At 43.2% G+C, this 13,757-nt stretch overlaps 1 protein-coding gene across 2 annotated transcripts in view; it reads right to left on the reverse strand.

Moving 5' to 3' along the window:
• Positions 1-677: 677 nt before the first annotated feature.
• Positions 678-13,757, reverse strand: part of ABCA1 (ATP-binding cassette, sub-family A (ABC1), member 1) — a 94,415-nt gene continuing 81,335 nt past the window's right edge. For both annotated transcript variants that reach the window (NM_204145.3, XM_046905175.1), the window contains exons 35-50: positions 13,222-13,296; positions 12,637-12,806; positions 11,258-11,435; positions 10,587-10,702; positions 10,355-10,499; positions 8,992-9,115; positions 8,292-8,421; positions 8,046-8,166; positions 7,851-7,913; positions 7,288-7,394; positions 6,750-6,891; positions 5,517-5,651; positions 4,798-4,901; positions 4,578-4,670; positions 4,146-4,389; positions 678-3,943 (exon numbers count right to left, since the gene is read on the reverse strand). In NM_204145.3, coding sequence (NP_989476.1) covers positions 3,803-3,943; positions 4,146-4,389; positions 4,578-4,670; positions 4,798-4,901; positions 5,517-5,651; positions 6,750-6,891; positions 7,288-7,394; positions 7,851-7,913; positions 8,046-8,166; positions 8,292-8,421; positions 8,992-9,115; positions 10,355-10,499; positions 10,587-10,702; positions 11,258-11,435; positions 12,637-12,806; positions 13,222-13,296 — 2,088 coding nt within the window. In that variant the 3' untranslated portion in view covers positions 678-3,802. The remainder of the gene's footprint in view (positions 3,944-4,145; positions 4,390-4,577; positions 4,671-4,797; positions 4,902-5,516; positions 5,652-6,749; positions 6,892-7,287; positions 7,395-7,850; positions 7,914-8,045; positions 8,167-8,291; positions 8,422-8,991; positions 9,116-10,354; positions 10,500-10,586; positions 10,703-11,257; positions 11,436-12,636; positions 12,807-13,221; positions 13,297-13,757) is intronic.

The following is a 13,757-nucleotide window of genomic DNA, read 5'->3' on the forward strand; positions in this document are numbered from 1 at the left end:
AACCATTCTGCAAGTACATCCTTCTGCCGGCTTTGCATTTCGGGCATCAGTGGTCATGGAGCTCTGAAGATGTGTTTTGATTTGCTACAGCGTGTAGCAGCAGAACAGAGGGTGCACAAGCTGTGAAGTTGGTTACACTGTGTGTATACTGGTATGAAAGCACCCCCTGCTGAGGGACTGCTCTTTAATCTGATGCTAGCTAGGATTAAGGGTATTTCAAACCTTTATGCTCAAACACAACATTTTGCTTTGTCAGTGAAAGTAGGTATTGAATATTTATAGCAAAGAGGAGTTATCAATATGGCTGCATCTTTGTGATGGAAATATTCTGGGGCAGGCACCTGACTTTGGCTTTAACATCCAGATAGGTCTGTGATGCCTAAAAGCTCTGCAGCTGAATTTGACAGTTGCACAGATTACTTTCTGCTGGATTTGTTGGAGACCTTTTTACTTAGGTAAATGTAGAAGCTTAAAGCAGTGCTTGCATTTCAAATCTTGGACCACTTCACTTACTTACTTGAAAAATGCATGTGCCCCATGCTGATCTGTGGCGATGCTGGAACCTGCTCATACATCATACATGAAAGTTAACACCAGATGCAAACAGAGCCACATGAACTTCTGAACAGCACTCTTCAAAACAGTACATGCATAAATGACACTTTACAGACCAAAGGTGCCAGAACAGCTTTATTTTTTACTTAATACAAGGCAATTAGAGTGCCTCTTAATACTTCACATAACAGTTATTAGCAAATACAAATATATATACTTTTTTTTTTTCTTTTAATGAAAATGTCCACTTAAGGATTTAACTCAGAAATTTCAGATGTGAAATCTCACTAGATTTTTGCAAAGTTAACAGATATTCCAGTGCAAAAATAGATCCCATTACAGATAGCATAAAGTGCTTGGAATGAAGGACCAACTACAATTCAGGAGGCAAAGATAAGCACAAAGTGGTGGTTTAACCATGGGGGAAAAGTGTAACAACTCCATACTGAAATACAAATGTACTACAGAGAGGGATGCAATACTTCAACAGTAACACAGTTTACAATAAGTTAACACCTCAGTGCAGTTTCACTATCCAGAGTGGTTCACAATCATACTGTACATGACTCGAGTGATTTTTCCCTATGCAGAATCATAAGGGTAGGCAAACGGTTGTCTGAGGTTACTCCATGACAAATCAGCACAAGAGTTGTTTTACACTGTCTGTTCAGTGTGACTACAAACAGAGTGGACTAGAGTTGTGCAACAGTTCAGGTAACATCCACGTCTTTCTGATAGTTACGTCACAGATACCAAACTTCCACCTATGAGAGACTATGAGCAAGACACTCACAGGGCACAGGAACCAAGAATCTCTTTTCGGCCAGCTAAGCTAAAAAAGACACTGTTGTTTCCTGCTAAATGAATCATTTATATGAGCAGTTTCAAAGAGCAAACCACAGCTCTTTTATGACCAAATATGAATCCTCCTAGAACTCGCTGTAGTTCTGCACGCACTAGATCTGTGCAGTGCAAAACTTAAGCCCTTCACTTCAGCCTCTATGCTGAGATTTTCACTTCATTCTGATTCGCAATAATGATTTCTAGCAGTGGTAAGTATTCAATACATGCCATTTGTCTCACTGATGGTGTAACATATGAGCAGCCTGCTGTTGAGAAGTCATGGCTGTAGCTCAGCTGCTTGGTAATTGTTCTGCACATAGAAGTTTGGTGCAGACATCCTCACGGGGGTAAGGGTGCCATAAAGGTAAAAACAAAGCATGTTTTTAGGTGAGGTATACCAATCCCCGTCACTCTCCTTTCTATCCCCGTAGCAACGTAATAGATAGATAAAAAATAATTAGTATGAAAAAGGCACTTCAGCAGAACATGTAGTAAGCTATTACATTATCCAAAAGTAGGGCACAGCAGGGACTGGGGACTCGTGCTAAATATTTAACTGTTCATGTATTAAAAATGCTGAATTGGTCAATGTTATCGAGTACACCTAGGAATATGCACTCAACCTTCTTAAGGCTCACTCCAGCCTCTTCACCACTGTTGGACTGCTAAGGGCATTCACAGAAGAAAATGGTCCGTGACGCATTCATGGCGGAGCATTAAAAACAAGTGCAGAACTTGCACAGGTACTTAAGGCAGAGGCATGACACACAGGAATTGCCCAGGAACTATGCTTGGGTTCATACCACATTACTGAACCTATTTCTGAATGCAAAAGCGAAACAGAAGAGCCCGTAAGTTTATTAACAAAAGCATACCCTCCCATTGCTGCTGTACAAGATGAACGAGAATTGCTTGTTCTCACCATGTCATCTTCCCTCTACTATTATTATGGCTTTGTAAAACCTTACAAGTTGACTGATATCATTTGTAGCTCTCCTAATTTGAACTGTCTTGTTCAAGATGAGTTTTACTGACACAGTTTCTCGCATGAATTAAGAGCGTGTTCTCCAGGTAGGGATCACATGCCGACTGACACTACACTGCACAACAGAAGCAGAAACTTGCACATTAATCTAACACCATACCAGCTTCCACGAGGGAAAATTTTAGGTGAACAGCTTGTAGTACAGATAGTGGCTAATTGCAAGAGGGTGAAACCTGCCTGCATCATGAATGTAGCTGTCACTGAATGGAGAGAACGAAAGCACAGCATTGCAGGCATAAAGTAAAGAAATACTTGGGCTACAAAGATCAACTGAAAGCACTTTCAATCCCTAATTATGCTACCTACCTATTCAAAGTCATATAAATAATACTGTTAAAAAAAAAAAAATCTACATTTCTAGTTTTATCTGGCAAAGCCAGAAATGGCAACACTCTTTTGCTAAGCAGTAACTTTAGATGATGGGTACCTTTCTGGTGCAAAGCAGGGGTTAAAGAGCGGACATTACATATCTGAGTGGCATATCATGATTTAGAATTTGCTCTTGGTATTAGCAGCTTGTACAACTACTGAGTTTGCTGCTGTGGTCTGCTTTCTCACCCACTCCCTTCTGCCAGGTGTTCGTGCAGCTGCTGCAGTACCTCAAAGGAGCAGGAGAGTACTTAACTACAAGAAAACCCAGTCAGAGTAGGTTAATGGCTGTGATGCTGGTGGGACAATCCTGTGCATTTGTAGGGTTCACAGTTCTGCGTATTTCCACTCTGAAGTAGATGTACAGACACGATGGCCCATCTCTTGCCATCTCATCTGCACAGCACTGCTTTGTGGCCCCAGATATGTCACCAACTGACCTACACCAGTCTAGGAAAAGCAGCTGGTCAGGTATGTTTTTATAAACAAAGGTCACAATGCTGGTGACTTCCCTTGCCACTGACCGTCTTGGTGCATTCATTGCCAGCAATGGATGTTGCACCAGGGAATTCCCACTGCTGACACGCATGTTTTCTAGAGTAAAACATACGTGTCCTTAATATATCAATAAATAACCACTGGCCATGATTCCTCAACGAACTGTTTTTGCAACCCCAGTAAAAACATACTGTACAGGACAAGATGCAGTATGGTTGAAAACCAACAGCATCTGGTGGGTGCTTTACCACAGCTTCACAGAGTTGTACTGTAATGAGCTAAATTCAAGTCTTTCACTTGAGAACAGTACAAGACGACTCCACGAGGCACTGCCCCTAAAATGGAATTTTGTTTTCATTGCATTGAATTGCATTGCATTGAATGGTTATCAGTAGAGTGTCCAGTTTCTCTCCCTCTAGCTTCTTTGGGAGTAACCTATCCCCAGGCAAAAGAAGTTTGCATTCTGCTCATTATTTCTTGGCTGAAATTGGCTCACACGCAACTTTCTTTTACCTTCTCATCTTGCAGAAAGGAATTAAGGATTGCAATGTCTACCACAGTCTGGTTTTTGTGCAATGACAGGTCCTTAGTGTGGTCGTCGTCACTTTGGTCCTTAGCAAAATTCACAAATACCTGCAAGAAAAAGGCCATGTCATACACTGCCCTGGATTTTCGCTAATTTAGAGCATTCTATACACTGAGTCCTTTCTGGACCAGTCCCGGAATACAGTACCTAGCTTGCTGAAATGCCCTTACAAGATAGGTCAGGTAAGTTGGCTCATTTATTCCTACCTCTCCAGGACCACAGTTGGCACACAGGCTACTAAAAACTTACTTGGTCAAGTGTGGTCTGAGAAACGGAGTAGTCTTCTATGTGGAGTCTCTTTTTGTTCTGGGAGAGAACACTGAATATTCTGGCCAGCGAAGACTGCGAAGACGGAAGTTGGTACTGCAGCATATTACGATGCTTCTCCTTCAGGACACTTCCAGGGAAGGCATGCCCAAAGAATTCCTCAACTGGCTTCAGGTCTGGGTTACCCCCTGCAATTCGCACCACTATGGTATAACCATCTCCAAATCTGTACACAAGAAGGCCAGCAGAGGAATTCATATAAGTGGCACTGAAACAGATGCGCAGCTTAGAATTCAGCTGCTTTTCCCACAGCCAGAAAAGCAATGGGAATGCTGCATGAGGGATTGATTAAGTCTGACTGTCCCTCTAAAAATGCAGACAGCTCTGTGATGTAAGTGGTAACAAAATAGCTACCTGTTCTTTAGGTGCTGGACGCTGCCCAGACACCTGAATCGCCCATTCACCATTATCGCCATTCGAGTGCACAGCGCTTCACACTCTTCCATGCTGTAGAAAGAATTAAATTCCTTAGCACTGGAAGGAGTGCTGGAGGGCAGAGCAGCTGAGCTGAGCTTTGCATCCAGCCCCAGCAGATGCAATAGCTGCAGTATGATACAACAGGGTTGATACTTGCCTGTGAGATGTAAGCACGACTGATCTCCCCTCTTTGATAACACTCAGAGCACAGTTCCACAAGAAACGGCGTGCTTTGGGGTCCATCCCTGTTGTTGGCTCATCCTGCAAAATACATGCAAAAATAGGATATGCTGTTCCATGCTACCAAGAAATATCTCATCTCTGAAATGACCTGGCCATTCTGATTTTGCATATTGGAATAGATGAAAATAAGTGAGCTTGATACATTTTTTTTTTAAATGGGAAAACAGCTTATACTCAAAAGCATGTTTGCTAATTTAAAATTTGAAGAACTGAGAGGCACTGTTTATTTTGCATTTATAACACATTGAAAAAGCCAGTTCTAAAACCAGTTAAACTTAGTTCAAGTTTAAATTGAGCTAGAAAATGCTGGCGGGCCATAATGTTCTGCATGCATAAAAATATTTGCAGCAGTGGTGAAGATGCTTTAACTGTTGCTACTTTGGCATCATGTTTGAGATCTCCGCTTCTCCACTGATTTTCCATGAACAGAAACTGTAAGACACATTATAATTTGAGCCTAGTTTCAAATAGGCTCAAACAGGCCCAACTAAAGATTCCCTGTGTTCTCTGCTTATATTTAGGTGACTGGTGACATTTTTAGGTTTTGTTGGTCACAAAATAGCCAGTCTTCATCTGAGCCTAATTTTTCTGTTTTCAGAGGAAAATGTTAATGATTTAAGGTTGCAAACTCACCAGGAATACCACAGGTGGCCCTCCAATGAGGGCTATTGCTGTGGAGAGCTTGCGCCTGTTCCCTCCGCTGTAGTTGCCTGCATATTTTTCTCCATATTTCACAAGGCCCAGTTTACGAATTGCCCATTCACCAACCTACAAGAGACAGTACCATATCTTCACGAATCAATCACAGCAACATCTACACAGTGAGATTTTCCTTACAAGCTTTGGCTTTAAGATGATTTTTCAGAAGGGCCAGTCATCTGAGGCTTTAATCTGGCACAGCTCTAGGTTTTGAAACACCCCATTCACCCTCAGATCAAAGTGTATACATACCAGCCCCTGAGGGCCTGGACAATCAGATGGCTGCTGTGTAATTAGCACAAATTCACAGAATCACAGAATGTCTGGAGATGGAAGGGCCCCACAAAGATCATCAAATTCAACTCCTGGCCTCAGAGGATCACACAAAATCCAAACCCTACGTGTGAGGGCGGTGTCCAAACACTCCTTGAACTACTGCAGCTTGGTGCCATGCCCACTGCCCTGGGCAGCCTGTGCCAGGGCCAAAAGTGACCATGCAGTTCAACACCAGCCCAGCCCTGCCAACTACTGGTGTAGTGGTCTTAGCAGCACATGCTTTATCCAGGCTTTTTAGTTGCTATGGGTTTGCAACAGGGACACTGTCTCTCCTGACACACAGCAACTGGCACTACTGTGCATTTCAGCTCCTCAGGGAGGGGATCTGGGTCATTATTCAGAAGTACTTACACTGCGACTGTCAGCCACTTGTTGCATTAGGGACTAAAAAGTGTTTAGCAAAGACATTCAGTTACCATTTGCACCAGAACCAGAACCAGGTCCCTGTGCTTGAAGCACAGCACAGAAGAACCTGCCTGCAAACCAAAAAGGAGCTTGCCATTTTCACTTGCCACTGCTTTCAGAGCTGTGGGGGCATACTTTGGACACCGGATCTGGAAACAGTTCTACAGAACCCAAGACACAAATGGTGAAAGCTGCTGCCAGCCCAAGGAACTGATATTGAGAACTGTGCTGTATGCTACTGTAAAACTGTTATTAATTGACTAAATACTGTTAGCATAATGTGAATGCTGAAACAGGAGCAATTTAATGATTCAGTGTGATCACTCAGAAAGAAGCAGACCACTATGACATTATGCGTACTGTGGGATATGAGCATGGAAGCAGCAATAGTTTGTCACTGGGGTAGTCCTATTGTGTTTCATTTACCTTGCAAACTTCTTTCTCGGGAACACCTCTGAGGAGTGCAAAGAACTCCAAGTGTTCTCGCCCTGTCAGCAGTTCATTAACAGCATCAAACTGCGGACAGTAGCCCATGTTCTGATGGACTTCTTGGATGTTCGACAGGATACTGTAAAATAAGAACAACACTAGTTATGATTTTCCAAGTACACAACATTTAGGTGATAAAAAGGGGAAGGTGAATCAATGGGTCTGGAATCAATGGACTAAGAGTGGTTCTTAGAAGTCTGTCTTTGCCAAACTCTTTTTCTCTTCTTTTTATCAATATGATATTGAAACATGGTAAGGTAGGTACTCAGAAGTGACTACCAGACTAAATCCACTTTGCTAAATGCCTGTAGTACTTTAGTAGACTCAGCAGAAGGCCAAGGCCCAAGAGTTGAGATAGGAAAAAGTGGGGTAGCATTTAGATTTGCTGGAAGTGGAACGAAGACCGACAAAGTTGAAGGAGGAAGCAGCAAAGGTTCTTCTTTAAGACAAAGCAGAAAGATGTATAATCTTTTACCTGTTTCCTTTGAGAAAAGCATCTCCTCCTGTCACATCTGTATCACCAGTTAGCATCTTGAAAGTGGATGACTTGCCAGCACCATTTACTCCCAGAAGTCCAAAACACTGTGGATATAAAACAGCAAATGAGCACTGAGAACAGGATCCCGCCCTACAATTTTCATCACTGAGAAGACTGGAGGCAACAACCTTGACTCTCAAGATGACCCAGAAGAAGTCAGTGCATTTTCTGAATAAACTGGACTTTCATTCTAAGCATAAATCTTCAGGTTGGGAAAAAGCATCAACTATAGCATTACCTTGGTGCAGTGTCAGTATAGTGTATCTATGCTAAACTTTAGAGAGTGCCATACTTTGATCTCTAGTCCTAAAGGTTGCAGAGTTCTCTGCCATCTCCAAAGGAAGAGAGAGGCTGAGACATAAACTGCTTCCACTTCCAGGCCATTCGCTTTTGTGTAATTTGAACACCACCTGCTTCTAATTTCACTCTACTCCGTGCTGTGTGTTGCTCTAAAATCGTTCAAAAATACTGAAGCAGTAAGAATGACAAAATAAGCTTACCTCTCCAGGAGGGATTCCAACACATATCCTGTCAACTGCTGGCTTTCGTTTCATTCTATAAATCTGAAACCAGGAAAAAAAAAAACAAAAAAACAATGTAAATGAGAACTATAACTAGACCCTTTTCTTAATGAAACTCCTGGTGAACTGCACAGTTTTGCATAAATGGGTCTTAGAAATGCAAAACTTTGTTACCTTGGTCAGCTCCCTGATTTCTAGTATGTCACTCTGTCCTCCTCCGCTTATTATTCTCTGCCTTTCTCTGTTTACGTCTTCATCTTCATCATTCACAGGAGGTAACTTGGCATAGACAGGCCTGTAGAGAGCAACATGGTAAAGCCTTGGCAGAAGATGACAGAGCTTAATCTTCTCCCCACTTCATGGCAAATACCAAGGAAAACTTTACCTGCCTGCTGTGGGAAAGTGAAGCAGACAACCTACCTGGGTTTGATGAAGAATCTGTACTGGATGAGCACAGTAATGAGGAAGAAGACCACACCCTCCACTGCCATGGCAAACAGGTTCCTTCCCACCAGGTCCCATGACAGAGGGGACACAAAACGATTCTCACCTGCCAAGATGAGAAGACGAGCACAGTCACCTTTCCAGGGCAACGGGAGATTGCTATAATTTCTTCCTGTAGATCTCACCAATTCAGGTGAGAACTGAGAACAATCAGTTAGAGGAGACTGGGGACAAGCTATACAAGCTGTGACTGCATACACATCTCTTGCTGCAGCAAAGTTGGGTCTCAGCATGTTCTCTTGAGAGAAATTGACTGGACACTAAGAATTTGGTCTACCAAAGAAGAGCTGGCCCACATCTCAAGAAGCACAAGGCAACTGACTCACACCTCTCATCTGCATTCCAGAAAAAAAAAAATAAACTGGCTCTACAGAATCTTAGCCACCCCTTCCACTCAGCTTAATGATCTTCCCCCCGTGCATCTGGATTCTAATAACTCAGAGTTCTGGGATCTATTTGCCTGATTTCTTTGGTGTTTGAAACAGCCTGAAGAGGGCAGCTGAGGATACCTGCCAACTCTGATAAGCTCTGTGCTGCAAACTGTGTACTCTGAACTCCTGAAAAGTCAGAAGAACAAGGGTGTTAATCCAGAGCAGGATCGCACAATTGCACTTACCAAACCTCTCCAGAGCATCAGCCATGGCCTGATTTTTCACCATGTCAATAAGACCCCGCCCCAGGCAGAAGTGAGGGAAGATAAGAAAGACAGACTTCAAGATGTCATTGATGTTGTTCAGCTTCTGTTAAGACAAAATTAAGTGCCAGTGAGTTGTCTGAGCAGAGAACTGCCACCGCCTGCTGAATGTGATGCCGTTTTGTGAATCATCACCTGCAGCCAGCTGGCAGCATTGCAATCCCACAAAAAATCAGGGATTAGAAATATTCTTCCAAGAGACAGTCCCACAGCTCCTCCGGACAGTCACTGTTCCTCCTTTGCTCAAGATGCTATTAAAGCAAGCAATGTACACCAAAGGAGAGATTTTTCCAAATATTCAGTCTAAAAAGCAAGGCCTGTAAAAGGCAACATGCAGAAAGTCTACAGGTTGAGGAGATGGGAAACTTGTGGTAGCACAGACTGGTTATCTCAGAGGCTGTAGGTAGCCCCTCCGTAGCCAATACTGGACGCTGTAATCCTTTTCCAGCAGGCTTAGTTCATAGGTCGGACTCACAACAGAATCACAGAATTGTAGGAGTTGGAAGTGACCTCTGGAGATCATCAAGTCCAACCTCCTGCTACAGCAGGTTCCCCACAATACGTCACATGGGAAAGCATCCAGATGGGTTTTGAACATCTCCAGAGAAAAAGACTTCACAACCTCTCTGGGCAGCTTTCTCCTGTGCTCTGTCACCCTCAGAATAAAGTTCTTTCTCATGTTCATATGGAACTTCCTAAATTCCAGTTTGTGCGCACTGCCCCTTGTCCTTAGGAGAGGTTACTTTACTGTTCTGCCAGGCACTTATCTTCAAGAAAGTGCATGTTTCTGCTGAGATAAAATAGGCCTTATAACAAAAGGGATCACCATCAAAGACGGCTGCCTCATGCCCACAGGCAGGTGGCGCAATCAACAAGTTAATCCCACAGAGCTCCTTCAGAGGTACTTCCCACTAACGCGTCAAACAGGGCCTGCTAAGGCATCTTGCATTACATACAGGCATGAGGGACACTTGGACCTTCCCCAATAGGCATCTGGCCTTGTAAAAAACTGAAGTGAGATACAAAAGTTCACAATACAGCCAGTGAGATATTTATCTCTGAGAGCAAAACTGAGGACAACTAATCAGAGTGCTTGAAATGCCTTGTAGTAGATAGAAACTGCCCCTTACGAAGAACATACAAAAATTCAAATTAAACATATTTGAACACATTTAAAACACTGCAGCAAGGGTTACAAGCTGGCAGTTTGTCAGGGCAACACGGCACCAATGTAGAATTAGAATGCATCAGCACAAGACAGTGAAGAGCTTCTGGGAAGACTTACGTTGTTGGTGAAGAGCTCCAGGACAAAGGTGGCCACACTACCATTGATGCCAATGAAGAGGTTCACACTGGTCAGCACAACATATGCTGTGCTGGGGATTTTGAACACGAAGGAGGCTGGATACATGAGAGGAGTGATAGACCAACTGCAAGATGAAAGGCCACAACATCAGGTAAGTAAATTCCAAACTTAAGTGTCTCCCTAGTCATCCTGCAGAGGAGAAATTCCTTACCCATAGAGAAGCAGAAGAAGAGCGAGCACAGGCAAGTTGGAGGAGGATACATAGGACTTCTGTTGGAAGCAGATGAAGATGATGATGACGAGTGTGGCTGGAACGATGTAGTTGCACTGGAAGGTGAAAAATACAGCTTTAGATGCATTTCCAGATGACAAAAAACTAATGCATATTTCTACTCTGAACCAACGTTTTTCAACATCCTTCAACGTTCCCAAGTCTACTTGCAAGGGGAAATTCATAGCAGCATTCCATGTGTAAGCAACAGTATGGCATACAAGAATTCACACTTCTTGGTCCTCTAGAAGTAGCTGATAAGACTCTCACAGGTTCTGGACATTACAGATTGAAAAGCCTGCTTTGAATGAGCAGAGCAAGGGGCTATGCATGCCAACATTTTGGGGCAGATATTTTCAAGTGACATTAAAAATGTCACTGATGCTAATGCTGGAGTTTATGGTTGCCCTTCCATCCTCAGTTCAGTGTTTTTTGTCCCATCGAGGTTAATTACCGCCCAAGAGAGCAAAGGCAGAAGTCAAAGGCACAACAGCTATTACATGATGAATTAATGTAGTGCCCACTGGCCCTAGCTATGCTTCAGTGGACACCCTGCAAACACGGGATAGAGGACAGTTTAGCACAGCCATGAAGTACAGTCCAGCCCTTACCATATCCCAGACAAAGTTGGCCAGCCAGTAGATCACAGGCTTCACACCACTGATGAACTGCAAGTGCTTAGCCTTACTGACACGTTCCTGGATAAGGAACACCACAAAGCTGGCAGGAACAAAGGACATGGCAAAGATCACACAGATGGAGACCAGGACATCCACTGATGTGGTCATCCTAGACAAAAAGAATGAAAGCAAAGTGTTTGTATGCTGGTGCTGTCTCCCTTGAGACAAAATGAGGCAGTTCATGTGGGCAATGCAGAAACTCATTCTCCTTTTGCTATTCTCATTCTGCAGGGTTAAGGATGACCATACCAGGCCATGTTAACTACAGGGCTGCTCTCCATCTGTACAATGAAGGCAATACGCATGGCCTGTAAGTGTCTCAAAAACAGTACCACAACCTGCAGAATGTTTGGACACTTCAACACAGTTGTCCTTCTCCTTTCCTCACCATTGTCCTCTGTAACATTGTTTCCCACATAATCTATTTACTAGGGTTGGGATTTGTTGTTGTTGTCTCTGCATGGTTTTGTTTTAAAGTTCAAAGGTATCTCTGACTGTCATCAGCCACTGCTGTGCTGGAAGAGTTGAAGGATGTATCTGCACAGTTTATGAGTCCTGGTTCAGATTGTAATAGTAGTGAACTCATCGGTATCTCAGCAATTTTGGCTAAGATCCCAAGCCTGAGACAGTAAGCAAAACTAAACAGGACCTATCAACCTTAGTCAAATGGTAGTACTGTGGGACAAAAGAATGACCATATCCATGAGGAGTCAAGGATGGGTCAGGTCACACTGTTGAAGTTCTCCAAGAAGCAGAAAATGAGATGATTTCATTTGTTCTCAAAAATTTCAGTTCGAGGTACTCAGACACAGAAAGCTTGCACAGAACTGAGAAACAGGGAACCACATTCATACAAAAAAGATATCCCTTTTCACTCTGTGTCACCTGGCTGTCTATGGACTCTTTGGAGAGAAACTACTGCAGCTCTGTGAACACAGCAGCATGAGAACAGTGGTGACAGGCTGTTTGACACAGCTGATCATATCTACACAAGCTACATAATAAGAGTAAACAACTTCTGTATCCCTTACACAACTAGTGCTGACTTTTATGTTTTGGTTAGTCATCCTCCTTGAGTAGTAAGGAGTTAAACTAGAGTCAAAAAGTAGTGCTGGTTTATGAAAGCAAGTGCTCAACAGCACACTCTGCAGCTTGTCCAGACTACAGACATTAAGGCCAACATAGTATAATCTCAGTGCCACCAGCTACTGACTGCCCATCAATGACACTACAGCATTTCTTCTGTCACCAGTTTCCAGCAATCACCAGCTGATTATCCCAAACCCAAATGTATTTACATTAGGACTTACAGAGCCACTTCGGAGAGCTGCTGCTTAGTCAAGTTGAGCGGGTGATTGAAGGCGGTGATCCCATAAGCACTAGGGTTCTTGCCCTGCTGCAGGTTGGCCCGAAGAATAGCATTGTTGATCACATTCAGGAAGGAGGCAATGGCATGCCAACCCTTGTTGTTGAACCACACCTGCAAGAGACCACAACAGTGTCAGAAAGGCATCAGTTTTCCCTCTTGAACTTCTGTCTTTTAACTTCTATCTCATAACTTCTTTTTATCTACTTCCAGATACGTTGCTCAGGGACTGGACATATAGTTTGACCAATAACCATCAGAGGAATCTAGAAGGAAAAGTATGCCCCTCAAAACAAAGCCACTGATCCTGCACATCCTTTTGGACTTTTGACTGCAAAGGATAAACAGATTTCAGGGAAACCAAAAAGAATAGAATCTGTATTTTCTCCACTAGCAAGTAATTTAAATGTAGAGAGCTCCAGTCTGCACAGTTGTCTAAGGCAAACTGCTGGTTCTTTGCTACCTAAAAACAACCCCAGGTTACCAGAGCTTCAAACAGCAGGCAGAGCAGAGTGGATGGCTGATTTACCTTCACGTTGTTCTTTGTGTCCAGACCTTTCATGAAACTTGCCAAGTTGTTGAGAAACCTATCTCCAGAACTCCCCTGCAAACAGTAAAAAGACAGTTACTACTTCTTTGATAGTACCTTCCCTGATGTCCTGGGCTCTGGGAATCACACTAGGTTTTTCACAGCTCTAACAGTTTTCTTTCCAGTCTGCAGCCAGTATCTTCAAAGGGAGAGGTGGTAGGAAAGCACAGCTTTCTTCTTCCCCTATACCTTTCTGCAATCCTACCAGTAGTGGAGGTCAGCCTTAGGCCTGTTTTTTTTTTTGTTGTTGTTTTTTCTTTCCTGCCCCAGTGACAAATATTAAGCAGGGCTGCAGGCAACCTCCAGAGACAATGGAGCTTAGAGACAGTCTCAGAAGAATGCAGTGGCCCAGATTATCTTCTGAGCCAGGACAAACTCAGCACAGAAGCACTGAAGTGAGGTTTTAAAAGAGCTAGCAACAACTTGTTAATTCCCTTGAGACAGCCCTCCCTGTCCTGCCAAAAAAACACTTGGAT

The sequence above is a fragment of the Gallus gallus genome, chromosome Z (genome assembly GCF_016699485.2).
Source record: "Gallus gallus isolate bGalGal1 chromosome Z, bGalGal1.mat.broiler.GRCg7b, whole genome shotgun sequence".
NCBI classification, from domain to species: Eukaryota; Metazoa; Chordata; class Aves; order Galliformes; family Phasianidae; genus Gallus; species Gallus gallus.